The following is a 27,867-nucleotide window of genomic DNA, read 5'->3' as shown; positions in this document are numbered from 1 at the left end:
TTTATTTTGCAGTATAATTATGTAAGGTATAACATAAAGCAGAAGTATGTGTTTGTGGACTTCTCCGTGATTTAGTTTAGCTGCTTTCTATTTGAACATACGGTTCAGTAAGAGAAATGTGATAGATTCTCTCCATTAATATTTGCCAAACAGATGGCAATTTCTTCAGTACTCTCCCAAAGGGTCTTATTTTTGATTATATGATCAAATCCTCAATTAAAACTTTGATTTAAAAAAAATTCCTGTCAGCAGCATAAAATTTGATGGATAGCCCTCACCACCAACCCCCCACCATTGTATACCAGCAAAAATGACTAGTTCGGAATTTAATTTTCTATCACCTTAATGCAAATTAGGATAGATTATGATACCTTTAGATTCTTTTTAACCAATTAGAACAAGCAATAAAAAATCATAATATCATAATAGTATTGTAAGAAATACTCAATAAGATTTAAACAATGAAGCAATACTACAAAGCTACTTACAGTCAGTGAAGTATATATACGCTGCTTTGTATTTGTTCTCGGACTTACTTGCAAAATCGCGTAAAAAACAGTCTACAGACTTAAAGAAGGTTAGCTGTTAATACACATTTAACCAAATACTAATTTAAATATGCTATAAATATCTAAGATTATTCTTTTTTGATAAATAAAACCTTAACAGTTTACTTTATAAATTGATTTTTTTAAAATGCTATGTTGTCTAGACAGTAATAGCTAAAGACCTAAGAAGCAGTAAGGTAATATGTATGAACAGAGTATTGTTTCAGCAATGAGAAGATCCAGGAATGATTCAGTGACTGGGAAGCTAAAGACCCACAGAAGACCCTGTTAGAAGGTAACAAATCAAGGAACTGAGAAGCCAACGAACATACTGGAAATGTTATCAACCTGGATAATGAAGCCATTGAGACTAGAAGAGGTGCTAAAGAGAGGAACAGTCAGCTAGGAGTAAAGTTATCAAGGGATAATGAAAGACCCAGAGGCTGGGAAATGACTTCAAGGAGGAGGAACAGCAGGTAATACAATCTAGTAGTTGTTTGTTTGTTTACTTATTATGCTAATAGTTTTAAAGATACAATGATCTGGAAGCAAAAATGAAAAACAGAAGAACATAGATTTTAATGATTTCTCCTCCATCTGTTCCTTTTTGTACTTCTGGAACTCCTAGAATCGCATGTTAGATCACATGGATCTATCTAGCAAGTCTCCATTACTTTGGTTTTTTGCTTTGAGATACTCCATTTTTATCTTCTAGGCTATTAATTCAAATTTTGATGGTGATTATCCTTTTCTGCAATTAACTGAGAGAAATCACAGTTTTGAGCTTCAAGAAATTTTTTATGTGCTATACTAGACTCTCCTTATGTGTATTATTTTTCTGTTTAGGTCGTCATCCTTCTCTCCAAGTAGCTACATTTTGTAAGATGTATATTTTCTTCATTCTTACTGAAAACTTCCTCTCTGGCAGCTTGATCCACTTAGATATGTCAACGCTTTCCTTTGTCAACTCATTGGAGGTTTGTTGTTGAGGATCCTAAAAACAGGCAGTTTCACAAAAGGAGGAAGGCAAAAAGATTTCCCCTCCTGAGGGCTATAGGTATATAAATAAACAAACCACAGGGCTTCTCTTTTTCACTAGCGGACCTTTCCCCTGGGGTTCAGAAATCTCTTACAGCCAAACTCTTTCAGAAATCTGTCATTTTACGACCTCTGGCTGGGAACACTCTGACACTGGTCTACAGATGCTCACCCAGCCACTGAGGAAGGAAGTCTCTCACTAGGTTTCTCCACTGGTGTTGCATGAGCCTAAGCCCACACTGATACTCACAGAGTTGTAGAACCCAATAGGTAATTGACTCAGGACAGAAAGAGAAGCTAGAGTTGGTTGTAGCAAAAAAAAAAAGGAGTCTCATTCAGGTACCTTTTTCTCTGACTCCTTTGCTGCTTTATTGAACACACAATTTTGTATCCTGCTCCTGTTACTTAACATTAAAAATAACAATTACCTAAATCATTAAAATTTCCTAGAAATCTCATTTTCAATGGCCACATAGACTTTTACATCATTATCTGTTAATGCTAAGAATTAGCATTAGGATACAAAATATCATTAAAACCCACCAGCAGCCAGGGGCGCCTGGGTAGCTCAGTGGGTTAAGTGTCTGACTCTCGGTTTTGGGACAGGTCATGATCTCACGGTCCTGAGATCAAGCCACGTTATCAGACTCTTTGCTCAGCACAGTATCTGCTCGGGTTTCTCTCTTTTTCTGCCTCTCCCTCTGCCCTTCCTTCCCATTCTCTTTTTAAAATAAAACACACACACACACACACACACACACACACACACACCAGCAGCCAATATACAGAGCCTGAACAGTGAATAATTGGGTTTTTTTTCCCTGCTGTCTGCTAGAATCAGAAGAAAAGAAACTGGAATCTTCAACTTTAACATTCTGAGTGGGAATATGTCAAAGTATGAATTGGAAAATTCATTCTAGGGACGCCTGGGTAGCTCAGTGGTTAATGTCAGCCTTTGGCTCAGGGCGTGATCCTGGAGTCCCGGGAACGAGTCCCACATCGGGCTCCCTGTGTGGAGCCTGCTTCTCCCTCTGCCTGTGTCTCTGCCTCTCTCTCTCTCTCTGTGTCTCTCATGAATAAATAAATAAAATCTTAAAAAAAAATTCATTCTCAAATATTGTACAGAATAAAGGAATCTGGTATTTACTTCACTCTAAAAGTTTGGCTTTAAGTATGAGCCCAATCACAGATCATAAACTAAGATATACCTTTGACATAAAAAATGTATTTATATATACACTTACATGCATACATACATGTGTATATACATATACATAAATGTATGCTATAGAGAAGTCACTAAGATAAAGAATTAATCCAAGACTAGTTCTTTTATGTACATTGCTGTCCTCCAAAAAAAATATGGTTGCACAGGAAAGCACTGAGTTAACAAATTACTCAAAGAAACTCTACCATTTTATACAATTAAATTCTTTTTCATATATGGGAGAAGGGGAAGAATTCTTTCACTTATATATTCTTATTGACAAGAGTACAAATGAAACAATTTCTAACACAGAAAAACTTTCCTAAGCAAACTAGGTTGTAGCACTAATTTTCTAATTAAGAATGTATATTTGAATTTTCTATGAGAAAATGATGTCAATGGTGAATGAAAAACATATTTTTTAAAGATTCAAAATACTCACCTTTGATGTTGGAGAGATAAAATAAAGAGCTTTCATTTGTCTGACAGGTTCTCGATTCTTATAAATATTCTCCACAACTAATTAAAAAAAAGTCATTTTATATAACCAAGTATTTATACACTTGAAACAATTTTAAAATAAGCTTTACTTCTTATTTATAATAATAGGGAAACACATTTACATAACTAGGTTTAATATTTCTTTGTCTCCATTTGATATTTCAAAAAATCCCCAAAATGTAGGGACACCTAAGTGGCTCAGTCAGTTAAGCGAACAACTCTGGATTTGGGCTCAGGTCACGATCTCAGGGTCCTGAGATCAAGCCCCCCACTGTGCTCCATGCTCAGCATGGAGTTTGCTTGTCCCTTCCCTCCCCCTCTGCCACTTGTGCACTCTCTCTCTCTCCCTCTCTAAAATAAATAAAATCTTGGGCAGCCCGGGTGGCTCAGCAATTTAGCACTGCCTTCAGCCCAGGGTGTTATCTTGGGAGACCCAGGATGGAGTCCCACGTCAGGCTCCCTGCATGGAGCCTGCTTCTCCCTCTGCGTTGTGTCTCTGCCTCTCTCTCTCTCTCTCTCTCTGTGCGTCTCTCATGAATAAATAAAATCTTTTAAATAACTAAATACTTAAAAAAAAAAAAAAGCCTCCCAAAAATGTATCTTCCCTAGAATTCAACTCTGGACTAAGTGTGGATCATGAGAAGAAAAAGATAAAGCAGCTATTTCACAGTTAGGACTACAAGCATAAGCGAGCAACATGCCATAAAGCAAGAAATGCTACTTGTGAGATTCAAACATACATCAGTATTTTTAAGAAAACCTGAGCATTGGGAAGATTAACTAAAAACTTTTATAATGTTTATTTTGATATTTATATTGGACTTCTTTGGTAAATAGGATGATTTATCTTCCATTCCTTCATTTATACTACTAAAGTATAGGTTTATCATAGCTTCTACTTAGGATATCAGATAAGGTTTCCAAGGAGATACTTAATTTTATTTTTATCCCCATTCCCAACAATTGTAATTCCACTTTTTTAAAAGATTTATTTATTTGAGAGAAAGAAAGCACAGCAGGGGGAGAGGCAGGCAGAGGGAGAAAGAGAAACAGCCTCCTAACTGAGCAGGAAGCCCGACACAAAGCTCCATCCTAGGACCCTGGAATCTTGACCTGAGCAGAAGGCAGATGCTTAAATGACAGCCACTCAGATGCCCCTGTAATTTCACCCTTAAAAGATTAAGGTTAGGGGCTCCTGGGTGGCTTAGTCAGTTAAGCAACTGACTCTTGGCTTCAGCTCAGGTGGTGATCTCAGGATTGTGAGACCACCCTGTGACAGGCTTCATGCTAAGTCGGCTTCAGATTCTCTCTCCCTTTTCCTCTACCCCTCCCCCTCATGCTCTCTCTCTCAAATAAATAAATCCTTAAAAAAAGATTAAGGTTGAGACACCTGGGTGGCTCACTAGTTGAGCGTCTGCCTTCAGTGTGATCCCAGAGTCCCTAGATCGAGTCCCATGTCGGGCACCCTGTGTGGAGCCTGCTTCTCTGCCTCTCTGTGTCTATATGAATAAATAAAATCTTTTTTAAAAAAAATTAAGGTTAAATCTGTAAACTTATTTTACTGCTTAATACTCAAAATCAAGTGCCTTACAGTCATCTTATGCTATATATCCTATTATGCTTGGTGAGTAATGTATATGTTAAAATGTGAAAACACTGTGATATGATTTAGAATACAAACTTTGAAAATATTCTTAAATGTCTGGTTATTAATAGCAGAAAATGTCACTTCTTCAATTTCCTGAAAGATGGGTATCTAATAGATTTTTTAAAAAGATTTTTATGAGTATTCCTGTAATAGTAACAAAGGATTCATTTAATTCCCAGTCTTTTTTTTTTTTTTTTTTTTTTTTAATTTATTTGACACAGAGAGAGAAAGAGAACACAAGCAAGGGAAACAGCAGAGGGAGAGGGAGCAGGCTCCCCACAGACCAGGGAGCCCAACGTGGGGCTCAATCCCAGGACCCTGGGATCATGACCTGAGCTGAAGGCTTGATACGTAACCAACTGAACCACCCAGGTGCCCTTGCCCCTGTCTATTTTTTACTATTTAACTTTATTCTTCACTAAAGTAGTATCATACATGCATATTTTTCTCATTTATTTTTTAAAACTTCGAAAATACTACTGAATAGTTTCACAAATGACCTGAATGACCACAGAAGGTATGACCACCAAAACTGCAATGCTGAGTTTAATTGAGGGATTCTTAATTAAAGAATCAAGAGCACATGTGGGACTCAAAATGACTGTGACAAGTTCAAGTTGGTAGATATGATTATGATTAAACCAAGTAAACCAAGGTGACAGCAGAGGATATAAAGAAACAATATACTCCATGATAAACAGTCCTTATGAAATGCTTCTCAAAAAAAAAGCTTTCTTTCTAAATAAATTTAGAAAACTGAGTACTACACTTGAACCCAGGAGATCCACATACATGTTGGCATACAAAAAAAAAAAAAAAACAAAAAAAAACTCTGGAAGTCCTAAAGAAACCTCTTTAGCTTTGTCTAATGTTACTTCCCAAACTTACATGGCAGCAGAATCTTTTCTGTAGATTCACAGAATTTTCATACACATTAGCAAACGGTTCTCATTCTACTGCAAATCAGAATGACCTCTGGAAACTTAAAAAACTTCATGGCTTAATTGGTATTACATTTGTACAACAGTTGAAAAATCAAGGTTTTAATCTTCTGATTTCTATTGGAGAGCTTTTTCCATGGAAAGGCCATAAAGACAAACTGAATATATAATCAATAGTAAGAGATTATATATTAAAGATTTTATATATAAATATCAAAATAAACATTATAAAAAATTTTAGTTAATCCTCCCCTTGTACACAATGCTCAGGTTTTCTTAAAAATACTGGTGTATGTTTGAATCTCACAAGTAGCAGTGACAGAGGGTACACATTCTACATTAGGTTGCAAAATATAAAAGAAATAATTATTTTCGACTTTGAGTCTCAGTTTCCTAGTTACCAGTGAGGGTATTTTAAAAATCTCTGAAGGGTTGTCGTGAAGATCAAATTTAAATAAATGAGTGAACGGATGAGGAATTTAAGGATGATGATAGGATTATAAATATTGTAAAATATGGGTATTACTCCTAAAACGTAACAGCAATTAATCTCATTAACACGATCCTGCCTAATGGAAGGTAACTTTTGGCAGCATAATTTTTTTCATAATGCCATTCTAAAGCTGACTTAAACTTATAATTAACTGCCTCATTTCCAGGTAATAAAGAGAAACTTAAAAAGTCAATATTATACACTTGTAAATATGTATAAAAGTTGATTTATAACATAAATCTTTCTATCCATTTAAAAGCAATACATGAAAACCACCAACATTAATAAAAACACTGAGGTATACCCAGTATGTCGACATACAAAACCTTTATCAAATATGTAAAATTTAAAATTTTAAATGACAAATTCAACAAGGCAACTAACTTATACTCTTGGTCAGAGGCTATGAATTATAATCTCAGCTGAAGAAAACTTCCAGGAGTTATTCTGAAGATTTACAGAGAAAAGAATGTCCAACATAATTATTATGGCTAGAGTTATAAAAATAATAAAACACAACCCCCTCAGAAACACAATGACTAAAATTTATTAATACTTCAAACTTTCCCAGTCACAGTAAAAAAAAGTTTTCATGATGAGTATTGGTAACACTTACCAGTTATACCCTCTGCTAGAAGATCTGTCATTTTGCAACATGATGCCAAAAGCTTAGTGGTAAATTCATCTAAAAGCATTATCTTAAAATTAACATAAATTAAGAAATAGTGTAAGTACTTGATTGTCAAGAATTCACAAGACAGAATATATTAAATCTATTCAAATATAAACCTTTTATAATGTAAAATGAAAATATCAGGACAGTAGGCAAATGATCTCAACTCACCTTTTCACTTGTAGGACCTGGAGATTTATTTTCTCAATATACATACATATAATATATATAAGTAAGCAAATAAAACATTTCCATTTTGAATCAGAGAACTTATTCATTTTTTAAAAGAACTTGTTCATTTTAAATGTATCTTGTGTTTAACATCAAATTTTCTTAAAATTATAAAATTCTATTTCTGGAATAACAAATGTTCCAGGTACTGTTCTAATCATTTGCCATGGATTAATTAATTTATCTTTACAACCACACTATGAGGTAATACTATTCCTATTATAGAAAAAAAAAAAAAAAACAGAGAGGTCAAGTAATTTACCCAAGAAGCCACAGCTATCAAGTGATGAAGTTGGGATTTGAATGCAATCAGTATACTTCCAGACTCTACATTCTTATACAAGTATAATAATAATACATTGTCCTCAATTAAAGGGCAAAATATGCAAATTCTACCTTCCATTCGCCTTCTTTCTTGCAGTCATCAAACACTGTTGCTTTTATCTCTGCAAAAAAAAAAAAAATTATTCACAAATCTTAATGAACAAATATAATAACTACTCAAAAGATCAAAAACATTGGGAAAGTATCCAATTTGAAAATCTGCTAACTTACATAAAAAGTATATATACCTGTTAAACTCAAAGTAAAAATCCAGTTATCTTTAACACCTAACATTTATTGATTTTGAGAGAGACAGAAAACACATGCATATCTAATTGGGGGAAGAGCAGAGGGAGAGAGAATCTCAAGCAGATTCCCTCCCCTGACCCTCAACGCTGAAGGAGGAGCCCAACTGGGGGGCTGGATCCCATGACCCTGGGATCATGACCTGAGCTGAAATCAAGAGTGGGATGCTCAACTGACCACCCATACAACCCCTACCTATCTTTAAACTGTAGTATGTTTTTAAACTTTTGAGAATAAAAGTATTATAAAAAACTAATATATTTAAGTATATAAACATATCTGGAAAATATTTCTGAAACTATTATCTGATTTGTTTTCCTATTTTACTTAAATCCCAAGTAAACAAGAAAAAAAAAAACTCATAGGAAAATCCCTAAATAGCCTATTGCTAAATTATATCTGATAATCAAAACTAGGTAAATACTTTTCTTTCTGGTTTACTGCATTACCATTTTCATCAATTTATATTTAGTATTAGATAAAAAAAGTTCAGTCTTGACTTATAATCAATAAATATAAACATGTTCCTTGCAATGATTTTCAAAATTCATCTATTTTTAAATTAGTTCACTGATTTACAAAAACCTTTTTCTTATGTATTAAATAATGTACATAGGCAATTCACACAAATACCTGTTGTTCTAATTTATAAAAAGACAATTCCCAGGGCACCTGAGTGGCTCAGTGGTTGAGCACCTGCCTTTGGCTCTGGTCATGGTCCTGGGGTCCTGGAATCGAGTCACACATCAAGCTCCCTGCGGGAAGCCTGCTTCTCCCTCTGCCTATGTCTCTGCCTCTCTCTCTCTCATGAATAAATATTTTTTAAAAATAAAAATTAAAAAATAAATAAAATGACGATCCCCCACATTTAATGTTTCACTAATTTTCAATTTTGAAAACTAATATGTAGTATATAATAGATAAAAATATAATTTAAATATAAATTATAGTAACTTCTAATTTCATTAATTCCTGGTAATGAGTGTTTACAGAATTCATTTAAACTCACCTACTTAATTTATATTTAAGTTAATGCTTGTAGAAATATACCATCAATTTTTAGCATCATATTAAAAAATGACATGTTAAAAAAAAAGACATGTTCAAGCAGAGGGTATATTTAATAAGGATTACCAATATTCATAGAAGTATGATCTGGAAGGTTTTATTGTATTTGGGAAGGATTGAAAGTGTTAAGAAATACTAGTTAAGATGCTTATATATGTTTGCTAGGGAGATTATAATGTTAAATGAGAATTATGGCAAAAGCCTAGAGAGTTTATTACTAATTTAAGCCTAAAGCACTGGTTTCTTCTACGTTAAAGGCAGAGATGAAGGATTTCTCAGGCAGAGTTTATTTTTTTTAATATATTTTTTTTAAAGATCTTATTTATTTATTCATGAGAGACACAGAGAAAGAGAGAGAGAGAGGGACAGAGACACAGGCAGAGGAAGAAGCAGACTCCATGCAGGGAGCCTGATGTGGGACTCGACCCAGGGTCTTCAGGATCACGCCCTGGGCTGCAGGTGGCGCTAAACCGCTGCGCCACCGGGGCTGCCCTCAGGCAGAGTTTAGATACTACTATACTACTTCTCTTTCTAAGCTTGCTTTATTTTTATATAGCTCAACTGGTAGGATTTCACCAGAGGGAAATTGAGCCGTGGCCCAAAGATGAAAAAGTACAATTTTTATGGAAGAGGGAACGATTCCTTCTAAGTATAGGGTATTTGTTGCAAGGAATAGGTGACGAAGACTAAAACGTAGGTTGGAGCTAAATAGTTTAGGCATTAGGTGGTGGGGAACCATTAAAAAGCATTTTTTTCCCTCTCTCAATATAATGAGTATTGCATTTGTTCCTTCCCTGGTCTCCTAGGTTTACCTTATAAAGACTTTATTTATTTATTCATGAGAGATGCAGAGAGAGAGAGAGAGAGAGAGGGGCAGGGACACAGACAGAGGGAGAAGCAGGCTCCATGCAGAGAGCCCGATGCAGAACTCGATCCCGGGACCCCCAGGAGTTTCCATTTTTGCCACTATAACATGGCAATGAAGATCTTTATACATATGTCTTTTTTTAAGACTTTGAGAGTGTTTGTGTGTGTAAGAGAAGGGCAAGGGCAGAGGGACAAGCAGACTCCCCACTGAGCACAGAGCTCATTGAGAGGCTCAATCCCAAAACCCCAATATCATGACCAGAGCTACAGTCAGATGCTTAACCAACTGAGCCACCCATCCTATCCATGGGCCCCTATCTTTATGTATCATTCTTTTTATTTCTGAAACACAGGTTCCCATAAATGAGACTGCTGGCACCAAAAGTTATGTCTTTTATTTTACTGTATGTCAAATGCTTTTTTTTCTCTTCCAAATGCTTTCTCAAAAAGTTTTTAACCATTCACATTCCTACCAGCAAGCTTCCCAATTATAGCATGGTATCAATCTGATGGGTCAAAGAAAAAGAACTGGTCTTAATTCACATTTCCACTAAAAAAACAATCAATTCAATGTCCTAATCTGCAAATCATGTTCACATCCTTTATTTATTATTCTGTTGAGTCATTATTTTCTCCTAATCAATTTGCAGATACTCTCGGTATATTAACCCTTTCTCTCCTATGCATGGTCAATGTTTTCTGTGAATATAATTTAGCTGGTGTCTTCTACCATATAGGAATTTACAATTTTTATTTATCAAATCTTTTTCTTTTAAAATTCTTTTTTTTAATGTTTTTTAAATTTATTTATTAATGAAAGACACAGAGAGAGAGAGAGAAACAGGCAGAGACACAGGCAGAGGGCGAAGCAGGCTCCATGCAGGGAGCCTGACGTGGGACTGGATCCGGGGATCCAACCCCAGGCTGAAGGTGGCACTAAACCGCTAAGCCACCGGGGCTGCCCAAGTCTTTTTCTTTTAAATGAGATTTGAGTTTCGGGTTTTTTTTAAAAGTCTAACTCATGCTATCTTATATTTTCTCCACGTTTTGTTGTTTTACTTTTTCTACTTTAGATCTTTAATACACTTATGGAATTCAAATTATCTTGCCAAGTTGGACTAAGATCATGCCTAAGTAAATAAACAAGGAGCAGAGAATCATGCTAAACAAATTTCAGAGCAAAGTGCCTAAAGACACAGATGATTTGTAAAATGTCAGTAAATGGGACATCTGGGTGGCTCAACGGTTAAGCGTCTGCCTTTGGCTCAGGCCGTGATCCTGGGGGTCCCGGGATCGAGTTCTGTATCAGGCTCTCTGCATGGAGCCTGCTTCTCCCTCTGTCTGTGTCTCTGCCTCTCTCTCTCTCTCTCTCCTCTGCATCTCTCATGAATAAATATTTAAATCTTTACATCTTTAAAAAAATAAAATAAAATGTAATTAAACAATGAAAACCTAGTAGTAAATATTTATAACTTAACAAAAGAGAAAACTTTTAGGAATGCAAATGGAAATAAAGAAAATATACAAAATGAAGATCTAAAAAAATGGAAACATGAATTCAAACTGAAAAAATCTTGAAAAACATGTAGTCTAAACTCCTCATTCTTTAGGCTGGGAAAGCGAAGTATAATCTGGAGTAGACACCAAATCTTCCAACGATTAGTCCAATGAGAAGAAATAATAAACCAGTCTTTAAAAGTAATGCAAATGACAAGGTGTTTGAAAAATCAAAAAGTCAAAAGTCAAAAGCACATTGGTAGGCCATAAAGAAATTTACATTCTCAGAAAACTTATACATGTTACTTAATTCTTAATTAGAAACCCAACAGATTCTGCTGACCTGTGGTGGCCCAAGTTATTTAATGAATGGTTAAGAATCTTTTTTTTTTTTTTTAAGTCAGCCGCAGACCCAGCATGGAGCACAATGTGAGGCTTGAACTCATGACCCCGAGATGAAGATCAATCAAGAGCTGAGATCAAGAGTCAGATGCTTAACTGACTGAGCCCACCCAGGCAAGAATCTTTATAAAGGTAAACCCAGGAGACCAGGGAAGGAACAAATGCAATACTCATTATATTGAGAGAGGGAAAAAAAATGCTTTTTAATGGTTCCCCATCACCTAATGCCTAAACTATTTAGCTCCAACCTACGTTTTAGTCTTCGTCACCTATTCCTTGCAACAAATACCCTATACTTAGAAGGAATCATTCCCTCTTCCATAAAAATTGTACTTTTTCATCTTTGGGCCACGGCTCAATTTCCCCGTCTGGTGAAATCCTACCACATTTCAATTGCACTTCCTTTTTGAAGTCTTCCTTGATCCAATCCCAGAGAGGAAATGATTCCTTTTTCTTCTCTTCTCCCATGAAACCGTTCTGCACTGCTAATATACCAAGTGCTACTTGTGTAACATCACCCCCCACTACACTGTAAATTCCAGGAAGTCAAGGTATATGCACCCAAATCAATCTGCAGCATAGAGTACCCAATTAATACTGGCTTAAGTAAATACAGGACTGTGCAAATATCCAAAAATTAAAAGAATAATATTTTGCTCAACAAGATAAACTTAAAATAAGCAGAATGAAAAAATACATAAAAATAATTGATTGAAACAAAAAAATATTTTACATATGCTTATATTTGCATGGAAAACTTGTAGAAGAATTTGTGAGAAACCTGAGTGGTTGTGTCTGGAGAAGGAGGCTGGGAGAATATATCAAAATTTCTTGCTACATCAAGGTATTTAAAGACACCTGAAAATGTTAATAGCAAAGATTATGAAATAGCATGGAAAATGCCACATCAGTATTAGGTTTAAAAAAAAAAAAAGGAAGCCATAGAATGACAAAAAATAAAAAATATATGTGTAGCTATATAAGGACTAAAAGGAAAACTTAAAATATGGTCTGATTACTTTTATTTGTAATTTTTCTAAATGAACTTTCTCTTAATATTTCCTATAACATATATGCTATGAATCACAGACATCAGACTACTATTTACAGACAACAAAATAAGACTGTGTTAAGGAAAAAATGCCACATGTGGCCTGAGATTGCTCTGTGGTAGATTTAATTACTCTTGTTTTGTTGCTTTACTTTTTAAATAAATTTCATCAAAAAATTTTTTTAGAGATTTTATTTATTTATTCATGAGAGACAGAGAGAAGCAGACACATAGGAAGCGGGAGGAGAAGCAGGCTCCATGCAGAGAACCCAATATGGGGGACTTGATCCTGGGACTCTGGGATCATGCCGTGAGCCACAGGCAGACAGACGCTCAACTGATGAGCCACCCAGGCATCCCAGCTTCATCAAATTTTTATTTAAAATCTTATATCAATGATATTTTTGCTACTGCTTTTCTGTAGCAGAAAGTGGCAAATAAGCAATACCAAACACTAGAAACTTTCATTGATTTTAAGTATGGAAATTAGCTTTATTAATACAGCCTTTCCACTCAAAATATTAAAGCTTTTTTAAATTTTATTTTTAAAGATTTTTATTTATTCACGAGGGACAGAGAAGAAGCAGAGACACAGGCAGAGGGAGAAGCAGGCTCCCTGCGAGGAGCCCAACGTGGAACTCAATCTCCAGACCCCCGGAATCACGCCCTGAGCTGAAGGCAGCCGCTCAACCGCTGAGCCACCCAGGGATCCCTAAAGATTTTTTTTTAAAAAAGTGTTTTTAAGACAGTCCTTAAAGGCTGATCTCTTCTCATGTTTTAGGTCTCAGATCAAGTGTCACCTGCTCAGAGAAACTTTTCCTGATCCATCTAGTTAAAGCAGCCCCTGCCCATATATATATATCACAAACTGAAATATTTTTTGTTTACATATTTGTCTTCTATTATTCCCTAGACACAATAGTGGACACACAATAGTGGACCCAACTTTGAGAAGCCTATCAAGAGACATTAGGCAGTAGTGAGAAGTGTCATTTGAGAAGGATAAACCAAATGCTACAGAAATGTAAGAGGCTGGGTTAAAATAAGAAGCCACTGTGGAGATAGTAGCCCCATTTGAGCCAAGACTTGAAGGCTAGCTAAAATTTGGACAGGTAAAGAACAGGTATAGGGGGAGCATTCTACACAAAAACTGTCATAAAGATGTAGAGGTAGAAGATTTCAAGAATAAACAGTATAGACTAGTTGAACATCAAGATTATACAAGGAAAAGGTAGAAAATAAGCAGACTATTTGAAATGATCTCTAGACAACTGGAGGGGTCTCTCTCTACAGGTCTTCAAGCAAATAACATGATCATAGCACCTCACTGTTACAAGAAAATTATTCTGGCAACTATTAGTCACATAGACTGGAGTGAGAAAGAACAAGCACTTAGAGGCTTAGTTAGGAGACTACTGCCAACAGACTGGGCATAAGATAAGGCTCTGAACTAAGGTTTACATTAAACATTACAGAAAATCACAGACATATAACACATTAAACCCTGCAGCCAGAAAGAGCTGGGTATGAATACTAAATCAATCAATCTATCTTTCTTTCTCTCTCTCTCTTTCTTTCTTTCTCCTTCTCTCTTTCTTTCTTTCTTTATTTTATTTATGGGACACAGGCAGAGGGAGAAGCAGGCTCTGTGCAGGGAGCCTGATGCAGGACTCGATCCTCGGACCCCAGGATCACGACCTAAACCAAAGGCAAGCGCTCAACCGCTGAGGCAAGCAGGGTCCCTAAGTCTATATTTAATACTGTTATCAGGTTTCTTAGAAAAAGCTTTATTGAGATATAATTTGCATACCATATAATTCACCCAAAGTGTATGATTACATGGCTTTCAGTATATTCAGAGTTGTGCATCCACCACCATAATCAATTTTGAAACATTTTCATTACTCCAAAAGGAAACCATCCCCTTAACCATTATCCCCGAGTCTCCCCATTTTCTCCACGCCCCCCAGAGGTACACAACTGTTAATCTACTGTCTCTCTATATATGTCACTTCTGGATATTTAATGTAAATGGAGTCACACAACATGCGGTTGTGAATGGCTTCTTCCATTTGGCCCAACTTTTTCAAGGTTCATCAATATTGCAGCTTTTATCAGCACTTCATTCCTTTTTATTGCTTGATAGTCCACTGTAGGGACATACTGCCTGTTATTTACCTATTCATCAATCCATGGGTATTTGGATTATTTGATTTTTTGGCTCTTAAGAATAATACAGCTATTATAATAGCTGTATCAGTTTTAACATCTATGAAATAAAGGTAGTAATTTCTACCAAATTTTAATAGATATAAAGAATAATGCCCGGCACAGAATAAATATTCAAGAAATATTAGTTTCCTTCTTCCTACATTTTGGGTAAATTGCAGGTTAAGTTATTTAGCTCTCTACCATGACTTAACTGCACTATCCCCACTCTAGCAAAACCTTTCCCCAGTCAACTGTAGGATTCTCCTACCTCTTAGGAGATTCCTCCATCGTTTCCTCCAGACTCTGGTATCTCTTGCGAACAGAACTGAGTCCCTCTTCTCTCTCTACTTCCTATACGCTGAATGAATGTCATCTTGTGTTTTAGTTATGTTTCTATTTATACAAAGATTCAAAGACATATTTTTTAAGCCTGACATCTCTTTCCTTCCTTTCAGTATCCCATCTTATCTTACACTTCATCTGACATCCTGGTGCTACCCCAAGTTAACAGCACGGACGGAAATTTTTTTGTCTCTAAGCTCTCCCTCTTGCCCAGTTTCCACACTAGCAAAACTGAAGTTACTATCGTTACCCTTTTTTCCTGATAAATGCTGATGTTAAGGACCACACAGATCTCGGAAATTATTTATACAATGCAATTCACTACCCATGTTCATATAAATGTACTTACGCTGTAATTGAAAAATACTACCGAATCTTAAAAGTCACCCATGCAAACCTGAAAACACAGAATGCCAACCTTATAATTTTCAAGTTTTAAAAAGATGTTATTGTAATGTATTCTCCCCCTTCTATTTATACAGTCGTTTTTAGTATCCAGTTACGTTCAGCAACAGGCCAGTTACTGATTTGGAGTTTTAATTTTACACAAGAAGCTCCCAGGATTTTGTTAACTCGTCATTTCTACCCTTCGCTCAACAAGTCGGAGTCAGAAATACTAATTAGGTGTCAACTCCCTGTTCCACGGCTAGGCCATAATTAATTTGAACGCAGCGAGCCAAACAACGATGGTTCTTCCTGCTTGGTGGTTGCTGCCCCTGTCACCCAGCACAGCGAGCTCTGCAGCGAGTTTTACGAACTCGCGGAGGAGGAGGGCGGCACGTCCGGCACCGCCAAGCAGCAGCTCAGTCCCCACAGCAGGGAGGCCCGCAGCGCGGCGGGGACCGGGCCCCGACATCTGACCGCTCAAGTGGGTCTTTCTCAAGGACCCTCTGGAGAGTGGGCTCCTCTCGTTTTGTTTCTCTTCGAGGGGACACTGAAAAGCGCAGTGATAAAACCCTGCTTGGTACCGAAACGAAGCAGCACAATAAGCAGTGCCTGGAAACCCGGGAGGCGGCGACGGGCGAGCCGCGGCCACACGCCGCACAGACGGCGCCGGGGGACGGACATCGCCGCCGGGCCCGACGGGGCCGCTGACCCGGGCGCCGCCTCCAGGCCAGAGCCGGGCCGGGGCGAGGGGTGCCCGCGAGAGCCAGGAGGCCGCAAGTCCCCGGGCTGGCAGGGGCCCCAAAGCAACAAGTGCCCGCGCGGCTGCCCGAGCGGCCCGGGGCAGGAAAGCTTGGCCTTCCCTCTCAGCCCCCGCCCCACCGCACTCACTCTGCCACACGACGCTCTTCAGCCCCCGCTCCGTCGCCGGCGGCGCCATCTTCCCAACACCGCCGAGGCGCAGCCACTGGAGCCGGCCAAGCTCGGCGGCCCCGCCCCCGCCGCGTGACGTCACGCGCGGCCGCCCGCGGATTCCCGCCCACTTCCGGGCGGAGGCTGCGCAGTGCGGGCGGGTCGGCCGGGCAGTCGTGCGCCCCCCGGCGGGGGCTCTGTCCGCGGAAGGCCCCGGACCTGGGGGACCCAGCAGCGGCGCGTGCGGGTCAGGTGGGGAGCGCGACGTCCGACGCTCGGCGTCCACGCTCGCCGTCCTGGAGAAGGACGTCCCTGTCGCGAAGCCGTTCGCAGCGCGCGGCCCTGGGGGCGCGCTCAGCTACCCGCTAGGAAAGGTGTCCCGCGGAGGTTGGTGTCGCTCCGTTTTCAGGACACAGTGATTGTGTACGGCTCTGAGGCCCCCTCCAGGGCGCTCCTATGAATGAGAGACCCGCTTGCGAGGCCCCTTAAGCCTCGTTTGAGGCCTTTCCCGGCCGACGGTAGTCGGTAGTTGGTCGGAAAAGCGAAGGCCTTAATGAAGACCTCGCCGTACAGGAGCCCGCAGGACGGCGGCTGTGTCCTCAACAAGCAAAAGTTGACGTACGAAATTGTGTGGGAGGGGTTAGCAATGCCTTAGGGGTCCAAAGAAGGGATTGCTAAAGAAAGACGAAGGAATTATTGTTAAGAGCCTCTTCACAAAGAAGCTGATTTGTGCTCAGACTTAGAAATTTGGGGCAGAAAACTACTTCCTGAGAGGAATCTTTTGAGGCGAAATCAGTTAATCACAAAATAGGGGCGCCCGGGTGGCTCCGCGGTTGAGCGTCTGCCTGCGGCTCAGGTCATGACCCCCGAGACCGAGGATCGAGTCCTGCGTCGGGCTCCCTGCGCGGAGCCTGCTTCTCCCTCTGCCTGCGTCTCCGCCTCTCTCTGTGTGTCTCTCCTGAGTAAATAAATAAAATCTTAAAAAAGGAAAGACTTTCCTGCAGATTGCAAAGAACCAATGATCTTAATAAGTGGAAATGGTTAGTTACTATACTAGTAATGATAGTGGCTAATATTTACGGAGTGCTTTAAGGTGAGTGGATTATCTCACGGATCCTCCTTAAAGACAAGGAATCTGAAACTTGCCCAGGAGGCCGCGCTTGCGGTGGAATGCGGACTGTGTCTAAGCTACACAGAAAGCAATAGAGTATCCTGTCTATGGGATAATTTACAATATATGCTCTGTAGGAGAGAAAAGGAGAATGAAGAATAAAAGCAGCCATAAAATGGGTTCGAGCACAACCTGTGGCATTAATGGCTTTCCCATTCATGGCTTGTATGGGAATGGAAGCCAGAGCCCTGGCCTCTTTTAAACTTGCTTTAAATGGACTCAGCTGTTCAGGATCTTAAATGAACACATTATTTCCCTCTCCCTTTTCAATTTAAAATCAGATTCTGCTTAGTAGAGGAGGTGGAGCCCCAAGCCCTAAGAAAAAGGCATGACAGTGCACTCACCCTTCTAAAATGGAGCTCCTTGCCCTAGAGAGGCAAACCGAGGCAGAAGAGGGAGGTGGGTGAAGTGCCTCCATCTCCTACCTTGAGGAGAATGACCAGGTGCCCGGGAATGACACAGAAACTCCCTCTGGGGCTGAAAGTTTGACTTGGATCATGTCGGGTGCAGCTGTGGCTCACGCTCCTGAAGGCTGGGTTACCAGGGAGCAGTGTGTTCTAATGGAACAAATGTGTGCCTTAGCTGCACAAAGATACAGGTCCACAGCACAAGATGCTGTCTCTGCCTTTTAGAAGCATGTGACTTCAAACACCTGTTTCATTGCGTTTGTGTGTTAAATAAGATAAAACCTCACATGGCCCAAGATGAAAATTCTTATTGCCATTTTACAGATGTGAAAACTGAGACTCAGAAGCAAAATAAACCACTTAAGACCTCAGAATGACCCCAAGACCATTGCCCTTTCTGTTGTACCATACTGCATACCCTCCCTTGCTCCCTTAGTTTCGTATAACCTCCCTGAGCTGTCTCTCCACCTCTTCTAGTCTGTTTGCCTGGGCAAATTGGACAAGGAATTTGAGTCCCCTGAACATGAGAGGACAGAATAGAAGGTCAAATCCAATAACACTGGTCAGAGGCAAAACACCTGCTTTGCGGGGAGGGGCGGGGGAATTAAAAAAAAAAAAAAAGAAAAAGAATCAAAATAACTAAGAGCTGAATGTAAAAGCTCTTGAGTTAGGGCAAATCACTCACCATCTTATTCCCAGGCCTTCTTCATTAGTAATGATGACTTAATCATGATAATCCAGATAAATATCCTCCATAAAAGTATCATGGATTAGTAGTTCTCATCAATGCTGCACGTTGACTTGGCTATGCAAACATGAGTGGGGTACTTGACCTTTCTGAGTCTCATTTTCTTTATCAGTATAAAAGAGTAATATTTTAAAAAAATAAATAAATAAAAAAAGAGTAATATTATCTAGCTCATAGAGTTGTTCTGAGAATGAACTGAGTATGTGGGAAGCACCTAGAATAGAAGCACATTTCATGTGCTACATCCATATTTTAGTTTTAGTGTGGACCACCTTGTCTTCTGTGGAACTCTGACCAAAACAGCCCAGCTCAGATGCCTAAAGTAGATGGCCATTTCATTTTGTGGCCCTGGTATTCATAAGGTATAGGTGTACTGGTCCCAGCTCCCTAGCATCCTAGAACCAGGGATTCTGACCTACATTTGGCCTTAGCCTTTGACCATTCTAATCAGCAATGAACACAGCTCTATTTGGAAGAACACCCTGCTGGCAACTGGGCTCAGCACACAGTCTTGCATGGACCCTGCACCACAGCCCAGAACACTGCCCGAGTTCATGTCTGCCCTCACAGGGCATGGACCCACTCTGAACCTCATGGACACCCCCAGATCTTCTCACCAATCTTTCTTTATATGCCACAGCCATCTACCTTCTGTTAAACAAAGAGGCCATTAAACTGAGGTGGTTCTAATGCCTTAGCAGTCTGTGTAAGCAAACCAAAACCTACACCTGTAAGTGTCTCAAGGTTAAGAAATCAAAATGTGGGGCATCTGGGTGGCTCAGTTGGCTAAGTGTCTGCCTTCAGCTCAGGTCACGATCTCAGGGTCCCTACTTAACAGGACAGTCTGCTTCTCCCTCTCCCTAATCCGTCTCCACCCCTACTCATGCTCTCTCTCTCTCCCTCTCTTCTTTCTCTCTTGCTCACTCAAATAAATAAATAAATAAAATCTTTTAAAAAGAATCAAAATCTAAGGACAACCAATCAGCCAATTGGGCTTTCCCAAATGTGGAAACCACTTAAGCTACAGCCAATCAAATAATATCCTTGCTTTGCTTCTCTCTTCTCTATGAAAGTGTTTCCTTGAGATCCTGTCAGTGGAGTGCCTGTAACCACTTCTGGTTTGGTGCTACTAAATTAGAATTAAGTTCTGCTCAAACTCGTAAAATGTTTAATATGCCTCAATTCATCTTTTAACACTTCCTAGCCTCCTGTCACTGAAATTTTGCTTCAGGGAAGAACTCGCCAATGTAAACCTTTTACGTTTCTCAAACCCGGCCACATGTCACTTGGCAAGTTTGTTAAAAATATAGATAGATGCCCAAGCCTGGACCCAGATGTACTGAATTAAAATCTCCAGAGGTAATGTCTGGAAATCTTTATTAAGCAATGAGTTCTTCAAATGATATAGATAACACCTAGTTCAGCTCCTGTTTATATACTGTTGTTTAAGAATAGCTCTGGTGGCACAGCGGTTTAGCGCTGCCTTTAGCCCAGGGCCTGATCCTGGAGACATGGGATAGAGTCCCATGTCGGACTCCCTGAATGGAGCCTGCTTCTCTCTCTGCCTCTCTTTCTCTCTCTTTCTCCCCCTCTCATGAATAAATAAATAAAATCTTAAAAAAAAAAAAAAAACTGAATTAAACTCAGCCCTACTCTGTGGTGCTCTCTGATGCAACAAACTCCATTTTTCCTACTCACATTACTTTTTTTAATAAGCTTTCAAAGGACATTTTCTAGGTACAACAGATTTCTATTATATATCATTGTCTTCTCTCGAGATGAAAATATTGCAGTGGGAGCATGGGGATACGACCAACAAGATTGATGATCCTCCCCACAAAAGATGTGTGCCTGTCAGTCTGCCACTGTTGAAAGCTTTGCCTTGGCTGTCCCTCCATTGAAGTTTTTGCTCACTCACAACCTTGACTATAATCCTTCCAGCAAAAAAAAAAAAAAAAAATCCTTCCAGCAACAGGCCAGCAGCTATACTTGCCCAGATGTTCACGCAGAGGTAACATCACAGAATGCTTTGACTTGGCAAACAATATCTGCAACTTGCTTTCTTCTTACTTGAGATGATTTGTTACTACAGGTTGCCCTGGCAGCTGTGGCTCTCCAATCTACGCCAAAGTCCTGCTGGAGGTCTTGAGATGAGCAGTGTCTCTGCGTGGTGGCTGGATATCAAGCTCTCCAGGAGTGAACATTTGCAGTCCTTGAACGGCAAGTCCTGGTGTCCATGAAATACCTATAAGTGGATGTGTTGAAGTCTGTGTGGTGTTTGGATATGAAATCCCAGAGACAGTCTCTGCTAAACAGATCTTTCACACTTCCAGAATTTTCCCAGTGTGCGAGCACACTCTGGCAGTCTTCCAGAGCACTTTCTGGATTAATTTCTCTGAGTCTTCTCCATAGCAGAGCTTGAACTCCTGTGCAGATGAGGACATGCCTGACCTTGCTTGCCTTCAGGAAGTGGAGTCAGAGTTGTCCTTACAGAGGCCAAAAGAGCTTATCCTACCCTACAGGCATTTTTGTATTCTAATAGAGCTTTTCCACCTCTAATCACACTAACAATTTAGTCAACCCTGCAAAAGATATGGGAAAAAAAATTTAAAACAAAGCCAAAACACTTTGCCTTTGACTCATTTCAATGTAAGTTACTCACTAAGTCTGTTTTTAGCCAGGGTTCCCTGTGTCATTCTGCATTTCTTTTCCCCCTGTAAATCACTGGAAGGGAAGAAGCCACAAGATACATTACATATGCAGACATTTTCTTAAAAAGCCCTCAAATGTCTCTGAAAGTTAGCTTAGTATTTTGATTCAAAATGCTGTTTTTGTAGCACTTCACAGCAAGAAAACAGGAAATTAAGACAATCTGAATTGCTGAAAGGGCAAGAAGAAACTAACCAGTAGGTTCCAACTAATCCAGGTGCTTCAGGAAAAGACCCCGCCCACAACCTCTACCAGTTCAGACTGCCTTGACTCAGGACAAAGAACTTTCCTCTCTACCCCCAGGCCAATTTGCTCTGTTCTCAGACAGCTTTCAAATTTTATTGATTCAGGGAGCTGTGTAGGGACAACATACTAAACCCATTTCATTGCTGAGGAAGTTTTGGGGAGGAAAATCCTCCTGAAAGTGCAGGTGAGGCTAGATGCTGAGGACTAAGAATGCCTCCACAGAGTGATGTCAGGCTACCTGCTGTTAGAGCCCCATTGCCTCAGGTAGACTGTTTTCCTTTCCCTTCCAACGTGAATCAAATTCCCAGTACCAAAGTAGCTTCTTTGAATTAGAGCTGTGGTTCTCAAACTTTAGAGTGCATCAAAATCACTCAGAGGGTTTATTAAAACAAAGATTGCTGGGCCCCTGACTCATCACTCATTAGGTCTATGGTGAAGCCTCACAAATTGCGTTTCTAAGAAGTTCCCAGATGTTGCTCATGCTGTTGGCCCTGGGGCCACACTTTGAGAGCCAATGAATTAGGGTATTATGAAGACTGACTTCACAATGCACATATCCTGGAAGTAGCATGCTAAAATGTTAATAACTGACACATGGGGGCGCCTACATGGCTCAGCGGTTGAGCATCTGTCTTGGGCTCAGGTTGTGATCCCCGGGTCCTGGGATTGAGTCCCAGATCAGGCTCCCCGCAGGGAGCCTGCTTCTCCTTCTGCCTATTTCTCTTCCTCTTTCTGTGTGTCTCTCATAAATAAATAAATAAAACCTTAAAAAATAATAACTGACACATGATGTAATAAAGCATGATATGAGCTTAAACGGATCCTGAGTTAATAATAACTATCATTTATTAAGTGCTTACTATGGGCCTGTCATTATGTCCAAAGTTTATACCTCATAACACCGGACGAGTTGACTATTTCAATTTTCAGGAAACCTAGGCTGAGGGAGAATTGAAGCAACTTGCCAGAAAGGGTAATAGTGGTAAGATTTGAACCCAGATCTGTCTCTTAAACCATTCATGCTATTGAAAAGCCTTAGGATAGGGACACCTGGGTGGCTCAGCAGTTTAGCATCTGCCCTCGGCTCAGGGCATGACCCTAGAGTCCCAGGATCGAGTCCCACATCAGGCTTCTTGCATGGAGCCTGCTTCTCCCTCTGCCTGTGTCGCTGCCTCTCTCTCTGTGTCTCTCTCATGTGTTTCTCATAAATAAAAATCTTAAAAAAAAAGAAAAGAATAATCCAAGAGCCAAGGAAGACCAAAAGTCTTAGACCAACAAGATTCCCAAGGCTTCCCTTGGCCTATCTGGGAGCCCCATGTCACCCAGTGACCTAATTTGATATATGGAGGAGAAATGCTGAAGCTAGAGACAGCAGTTTAGAATTCCTCCCTAGATATAATGATTACATGTGATGTAGAAACTCTCAAATGATCTGGCTTACTCTTATTTTTGAGAGTCTTGAGGATCAACTTAAAGAGAAGTTAAGATTTCAAGCTTAAGCCTGAATCTTGCTGAGGCATGGATAAGTGATGACCAGGGGCCACGCAGAGGGACCAAGGAAGGGGAGAGTGGTGACCTAGGGAGCTACTGCCCAAACTCCAGAGTATCAGAATCACTTGGAACCTGATAGAAATACAGAGACCCAGACCCTATCCCACCTCAACAACAGCCTGGGCATCTACATTTTCTTTTTAAGTAATCTCTACACCAACCTGGGGTTCAAACTCACAACCCCTAGGGTCTAGAGTCACATGCTCTACTGACTAAGCCAGCCTGGTGCCCCCTGAGGCTACACATTTTGAACAAGCTTTCTGGTAATGCTGATGAATAGCAGTGTTTGAGTGATGGTTTTCAAGTATTTTTTTTTAAAGCAGTGCAACTCTATCTTTAACAAAATCTTAGGAAAGTCCTGGATAACATATCACTCGTCTCCTGCCAGTGGCCCCCGAGTCACTTCCATTACTCTTCTGGGGCTCAGGGGAACACTGGCTTAATACGTTCAAAATACTGGATATAGTTTCCAAAAATGCAGACCCAGGCCTGTGTACATTTCACTAAAGACCAGGGTTTGTGGTCATGAATACTGTGAGAATGTTTTCAAGAATTTTTTTTTTTTTATTTAGACGTTTCCTCAGTTTGTTTTTAGTAAGTCAAGCTGGTTTCCTTATAGTCCCTGGAAACAAAAACCTTTTTAAAAATAATAGGGCTTATGCTTATTTCAGACCTGCAGGTGGGCAAGAATTGAAAAGCATGTGTCTGCTGTCCTCAGAGAAGCAATGGGCCAGGAGAGGAAACAGAATAGGCAGTGGAGAGAGACTCCAGAGCCAATCCCTGCCAGTGGAAGGAAGTGTTGGATTAGGAGCTGGCCCAAACTGGGAGGCTCTCCTGTGGGGTTTACTGATAGGAAGACTTCATTTCTACCCCTACCCTCTGAAGTCAGCCATGTCTGACTGGACAAATGGCTGTGTGTGTGTGTGTGTGTGTGTGTGTGTGTGTGTGTATCCATCCTGTTTGTAGTTTGGGGTTGAAAATATTTCCCGGGGGTTTTCCCAAAGCCTCAAACCAAGCAGGCCCCTCCCTACAAGACAGGGCAAGATTCCTCATGAAGCAGCACATGCTGCTCACTGGGTTAGCACTCAGGTCTGTGGTCATCCCTGCAGCCCTTCCCAAGAGAAGCTTCCATGTGTGGCTACTAGCCTCCTAGCTGAATCAGTCCTGGGGGTAACCAAGGAGGCAGCAAGGGTTATCCATACTCCAACTCCCCTTTTAGCACCCTCTTTTCCTCCACTGGGCATATTCACCCTTGCAAACTGGAACCAGACATGTTGGCTCTTTGCAGGCTATTAACAGATTCCCTCTAACACCTGGCTACTAAAAGTGTGGTCAGACACGCAGCATCAATGTCACCAGCATGACCAGGACCTTGTTAAAAAGTGCAGTCTCAGATCCTCCCACACCTACCGAATCAGGATCTAGTTTTAACAAGGCCCAGGTGATTTGTATGCACAATAAAGTTTGAGAAGGTCTGCTCTAAGCTGCAGTTCTCAGGGTTGGCTATGCTTTAGAATCACCTAAGGAGCTTTGAAAAATCCTGATCTTACCCCAGACCAATTAAATCAGACTTTCTGGGGATAAAGCCCAGGCATCAATTGTTTTTAAGCTCTAGAAGGTGACTCAATGTCCAGCAGGGCTGGGAACCAGTCTCTGAAGTGAAGGATGAAGCGGCTGCCTCTATTGAACCATATTTACATTTTCCTGTGGGACCCTGGAAACTGAAGAGACTTCCGAATGCAAAGGAATTCATCCTAACTGGTGAAATCTGAGGGGAGACATTGCAATAGGGGAGAAAAGGTTGTGGGAGGGGAGAGCAAGAAAGAAAGAGTCAGCTTTAATCCCTACTATATTACATCACCCGAAAGAGCAACAACAAAAATTCTATTTTATCCATGAGAAAATGACTTACCCATTCCAAGTGTACTTCCAGAGCAGGTTACTGTAATGAATAAAAACAAAAGCATTTAAAATATATTAATGAACATATTTAAGATGGTGAAGATATTAAAAAAAAGATAGTGAAGATATAACTTAAAGAATAATGGGATAGTGAACCAAAGAGTGATTAAGACCCAGCTTGAGTGATAAAAGGATATAACTACTAGCAGTATGACCTTGGACAAGTCACTTCACTTTTCTGTGCTTTAGTTTATCTGTAAAGTGGTAAGAATCAGAATGTCAACCTCATAAGGTTGTTACAGGGATCAACTAAGTTAGCATATGTAAAGCCCTCAAAATAGTGCTGGACACATACACTCAATAAACATTAGTCATTATTATCATTTATAATATTGTCTTAATTATCAAAGGAAGGCACCACTGATATCGAAAAAAAAGAAACTCAAGAAACAAAACCAAAAATCTTTCCCTAAACACCTGTTTCTTTAGCAGAGAGATGGAGCAAAAGTGGATTCCCTAACTGGAGTCTAGACACCTAATCCTTGCTAATGTGGAATGACTGCAGGCTTGAGATGGCATCCCAGCAGTGGGTATTGGAGTTCCTTTTTTAATTATTTTTTAAGATTTTATTTATTTATTTGATAGAGCACAAGCAGGGGGAGAAACAGAGGGAGAGGGAGAAGCAGGCTCCCCGCTGAGCAGGGAACCTGCTGTGCGTCTAGATCCCAGGACCTGGAGATCGTGACCTGAGTGAAAAGCAGATGCTCAACCAACTGAGCCACTCAGGCTCCCCAGGTATTAGAGTTCTAACTAACAAGGACTTCTGGTGATTAACATACTGGCTGTAGGATCACAGGCAACCAGAGAAACTCATTAATTTATTCATTTTTAATTTAAAATATATTGGGTGATAGTTGTGTGCTTTGTGTTGAGAATCCAGAGATTATCATTTATTAGGGGAAATAACACGTTTTCAATTCACAGTCATATGATGTCATAAAGACACAGGTGATATGGGGTCATAAAGGAGGTAGCAAGAAGAATAAATCAACCTCTAGGATTTGGAAACTTTACAGAGGAGAAGAAATTTGTGCTGGTGGAGTTCCTTTGATGGAGGTGGAATTCCAGGCAGAGAAGAGTACTGCATCAGCTCAGAGGCAAGCTGGGCGTGGTATATGTGTGTGGTGAGGGCAGGTGTGTGTGGCTACACTGGAGAATAGAGTCTTCTCAGGACAGATGTTGTGGAATGAGCCTAGAATTATATTGCTTAACCAGCAGGCATTTGTCACATGTAGCTGCTGAAAACTCCAAATGTGGCTAGTCTGAACTGAAGTGTGCTGTGGAGCATAAAATCCACAGCAGATTCTCAGTATGAAAAAAATAATGTGAAATTTTTATACTGATTTCATGTGGAAATTATAATATTTTGGATATATTGGATTAACTAAAATGTATTATTAATTTTACCTTTTTAATTTTTAATGCAGCTACTAGAAAATTTAAATTTTTTTCATACATGGCTTGTACTAAATAAAAAGATATTTAATTTTTTGAGAGAGAGGGCGAGAGAGAGAGGGAGAGAGAGCAGGAGAGACAGATGGAGAGGGAGAGGCAGACTCCCCGCTCAGCAGGGAGCCCAACATGGGGCTCGATCCCATGTCCCAGGGATCATGACCTGAGCTGAATGTGGATGCTTACCTGCCTGATCCACCCAGGTGCTCCCCTTTTTAAAACTTTTAAAGTAATCCAAAAGAGGACAATGCAGGTGTAGGAAGACCAACTAACAGACAGACAATGAGGAACCTTGAATGCCACGCTCAAAGTATTGACTTTTTTCCTATTGGGAAATGGAACACTTTTGAGGATTTTTTTTTTTAAAGATTTTATTTATTTATTCATGAGAGACACACACACAGAGAAAGGCAGAGACACAGGCAGAAGACGAAGCAGGCTCCATGCAGGGAGCCCGACATCGGACTTGATCCTGGGTCTCCAGGGTCAGGCCCTGGGCTGAAGGCGGTGCTAAACCACTGAGCCACCTGGGCTGCCCATTTTTGAGGATTTTGAAGCATAAAAGAAACACAAATTCAGTGTCCTGGAAATCCCACGTCGGGCTCCCGGTGCATGGAGCCTGCTTCTCCCTCTGCCTGTGTCTCTGCCTGTGTCTCTGCCTCTCTCTCTCTCTCTCTCTCTCTGTGTGACTATCATAAATAAATAAAGATTAAAAAAAATAGTATGGAGGCTGACATGAGTTCAGGAAGACAAGACTGGTACAATATTCTAGGTGAGAAGTGGTGTGGACCTATTATATAGCAGTAGGTGTAGGAGAGAGAAGAATTTGGATTTAAAAACCATCATGAGGGATCCCTGGGTGGCGCAGCGGTTTGGCGCCTGCCTTTGGCCCAGGGCGCGATCCTGGAGACCCCGGATCGAATCCCACGTCAGGCTCCCAGTGCATGGAGCCTGCTTCTCCCTCTGCCTATGTCTCT

At 40.1% G+C, this 27,867-nt stretch overlaps 2 protein-coding genes and 1 long non-coding RNA gene across 13 annotated transcripts in view; 1 reads left to right on the top strand and 2 right to left on the bottom strand.

Annotated features, from left to right (window-relative positions):
- Positions 1-16,761, bottom strand: part of STXBP3 (syntaxin binding protein 3) — a 55,435-nt gene extending 38,674 nt beyond the window's left edge. For 2 of the 4 annotated variants that reach the window (XR_013384653.1, XM_077905705.1), the window contains exons 1-5: positions 16,624-16,760; positions 7,677-7,726; positions 6,993-7,074; positions 3,236-3,312; positions 489-567 (exon numbers count right to left, since the gene is read on the bottom strand). Coding sequence is in view for 3 of the 4 variants with exons in the window: in XM_077905705.1 (XP_077761831.1) it covers positions 489-567; positions 3,236-3,312; positions 6,993-7,074; positions 7,677-7,726; positions 16,624-16,672 (337 nt within the window). In the remaining variant the exon portion in view is untranslated. Of the gene's footprint in view, positions 1-488; positions 568-3,235; positions 3,313-6,992; positions 7,075-7,676; positions 7,727-16,623 lie in introns of all 4 variants that reach the window. The other 2 variants (XM_077905707.1, XM_077905706.1) reach the window with 1 other exon arrangement.
- Positions 16,762-16,792: 31 nt separating this feature from the next.
- Positions 16,793-27,867, top strand: part of LOC144318604 (uncharacterized) — a 41,812-nt gene continuing 30,737 nt past the window's right edge. The window contains exons 1-3 of one of the 8 annotated variants that reach the window (XR_013384663.1): positions 16,796-17,031; positions 20,764-20,981; positions 21,063-21,190. This is a non-coding gene — a long non-coding RNA (uncharacterized LOC144318604). The other 7 variants (XR_013384660.1, XR_013384658.1, XR_013384656.1 and 4 more) reach the window with 7 other exon arrangements.
- Positions 20,308-27,867, bottom strand: part of FNDC7 (fibronectin type III domain containing 7) — a 40,510-nt gene continuing 32,950 nt past the window's right edge. Inside the window, exons 12-14 of the mRNA XM_077905708.1 lie at positions 25,389-25,418; positions 21,633-21,694; positions 20,308-21,552 (exon numbers count right to left, since the gene is read on the bottom strand). Coding sequence (XP_077761834.1) covers positions 21,663-21,694; positions 25,389-25,418 — 62 coding nt within the window. The 3' untranslated portion in view covers positions 20,308-21,552; positions 21,633-21,662. The remainder of the gene's footprint in view (positions 21,553-21,632; positions 21,695-25,388; positions 25,419-27,867) is intronic.

The sequence above is a fragment of the Canis aureus genome, chromosome 8 (assembly GCF_053574225.1).
Source record: "Canis aureus isolate CA01 chromosome 8, VMU_Caureus_v.1.0, whole genome shotgun sequence".
NCBI classification, from domain to species: domain Eukaryota; kingdom Metazoa; phylum Chordata; class Mammalia; order Carnivora; family Canidae; genus Canis; species Canis aureus.
This window is presented reverse-complemented; position numbering and strand designations above follow the sequence as displayed.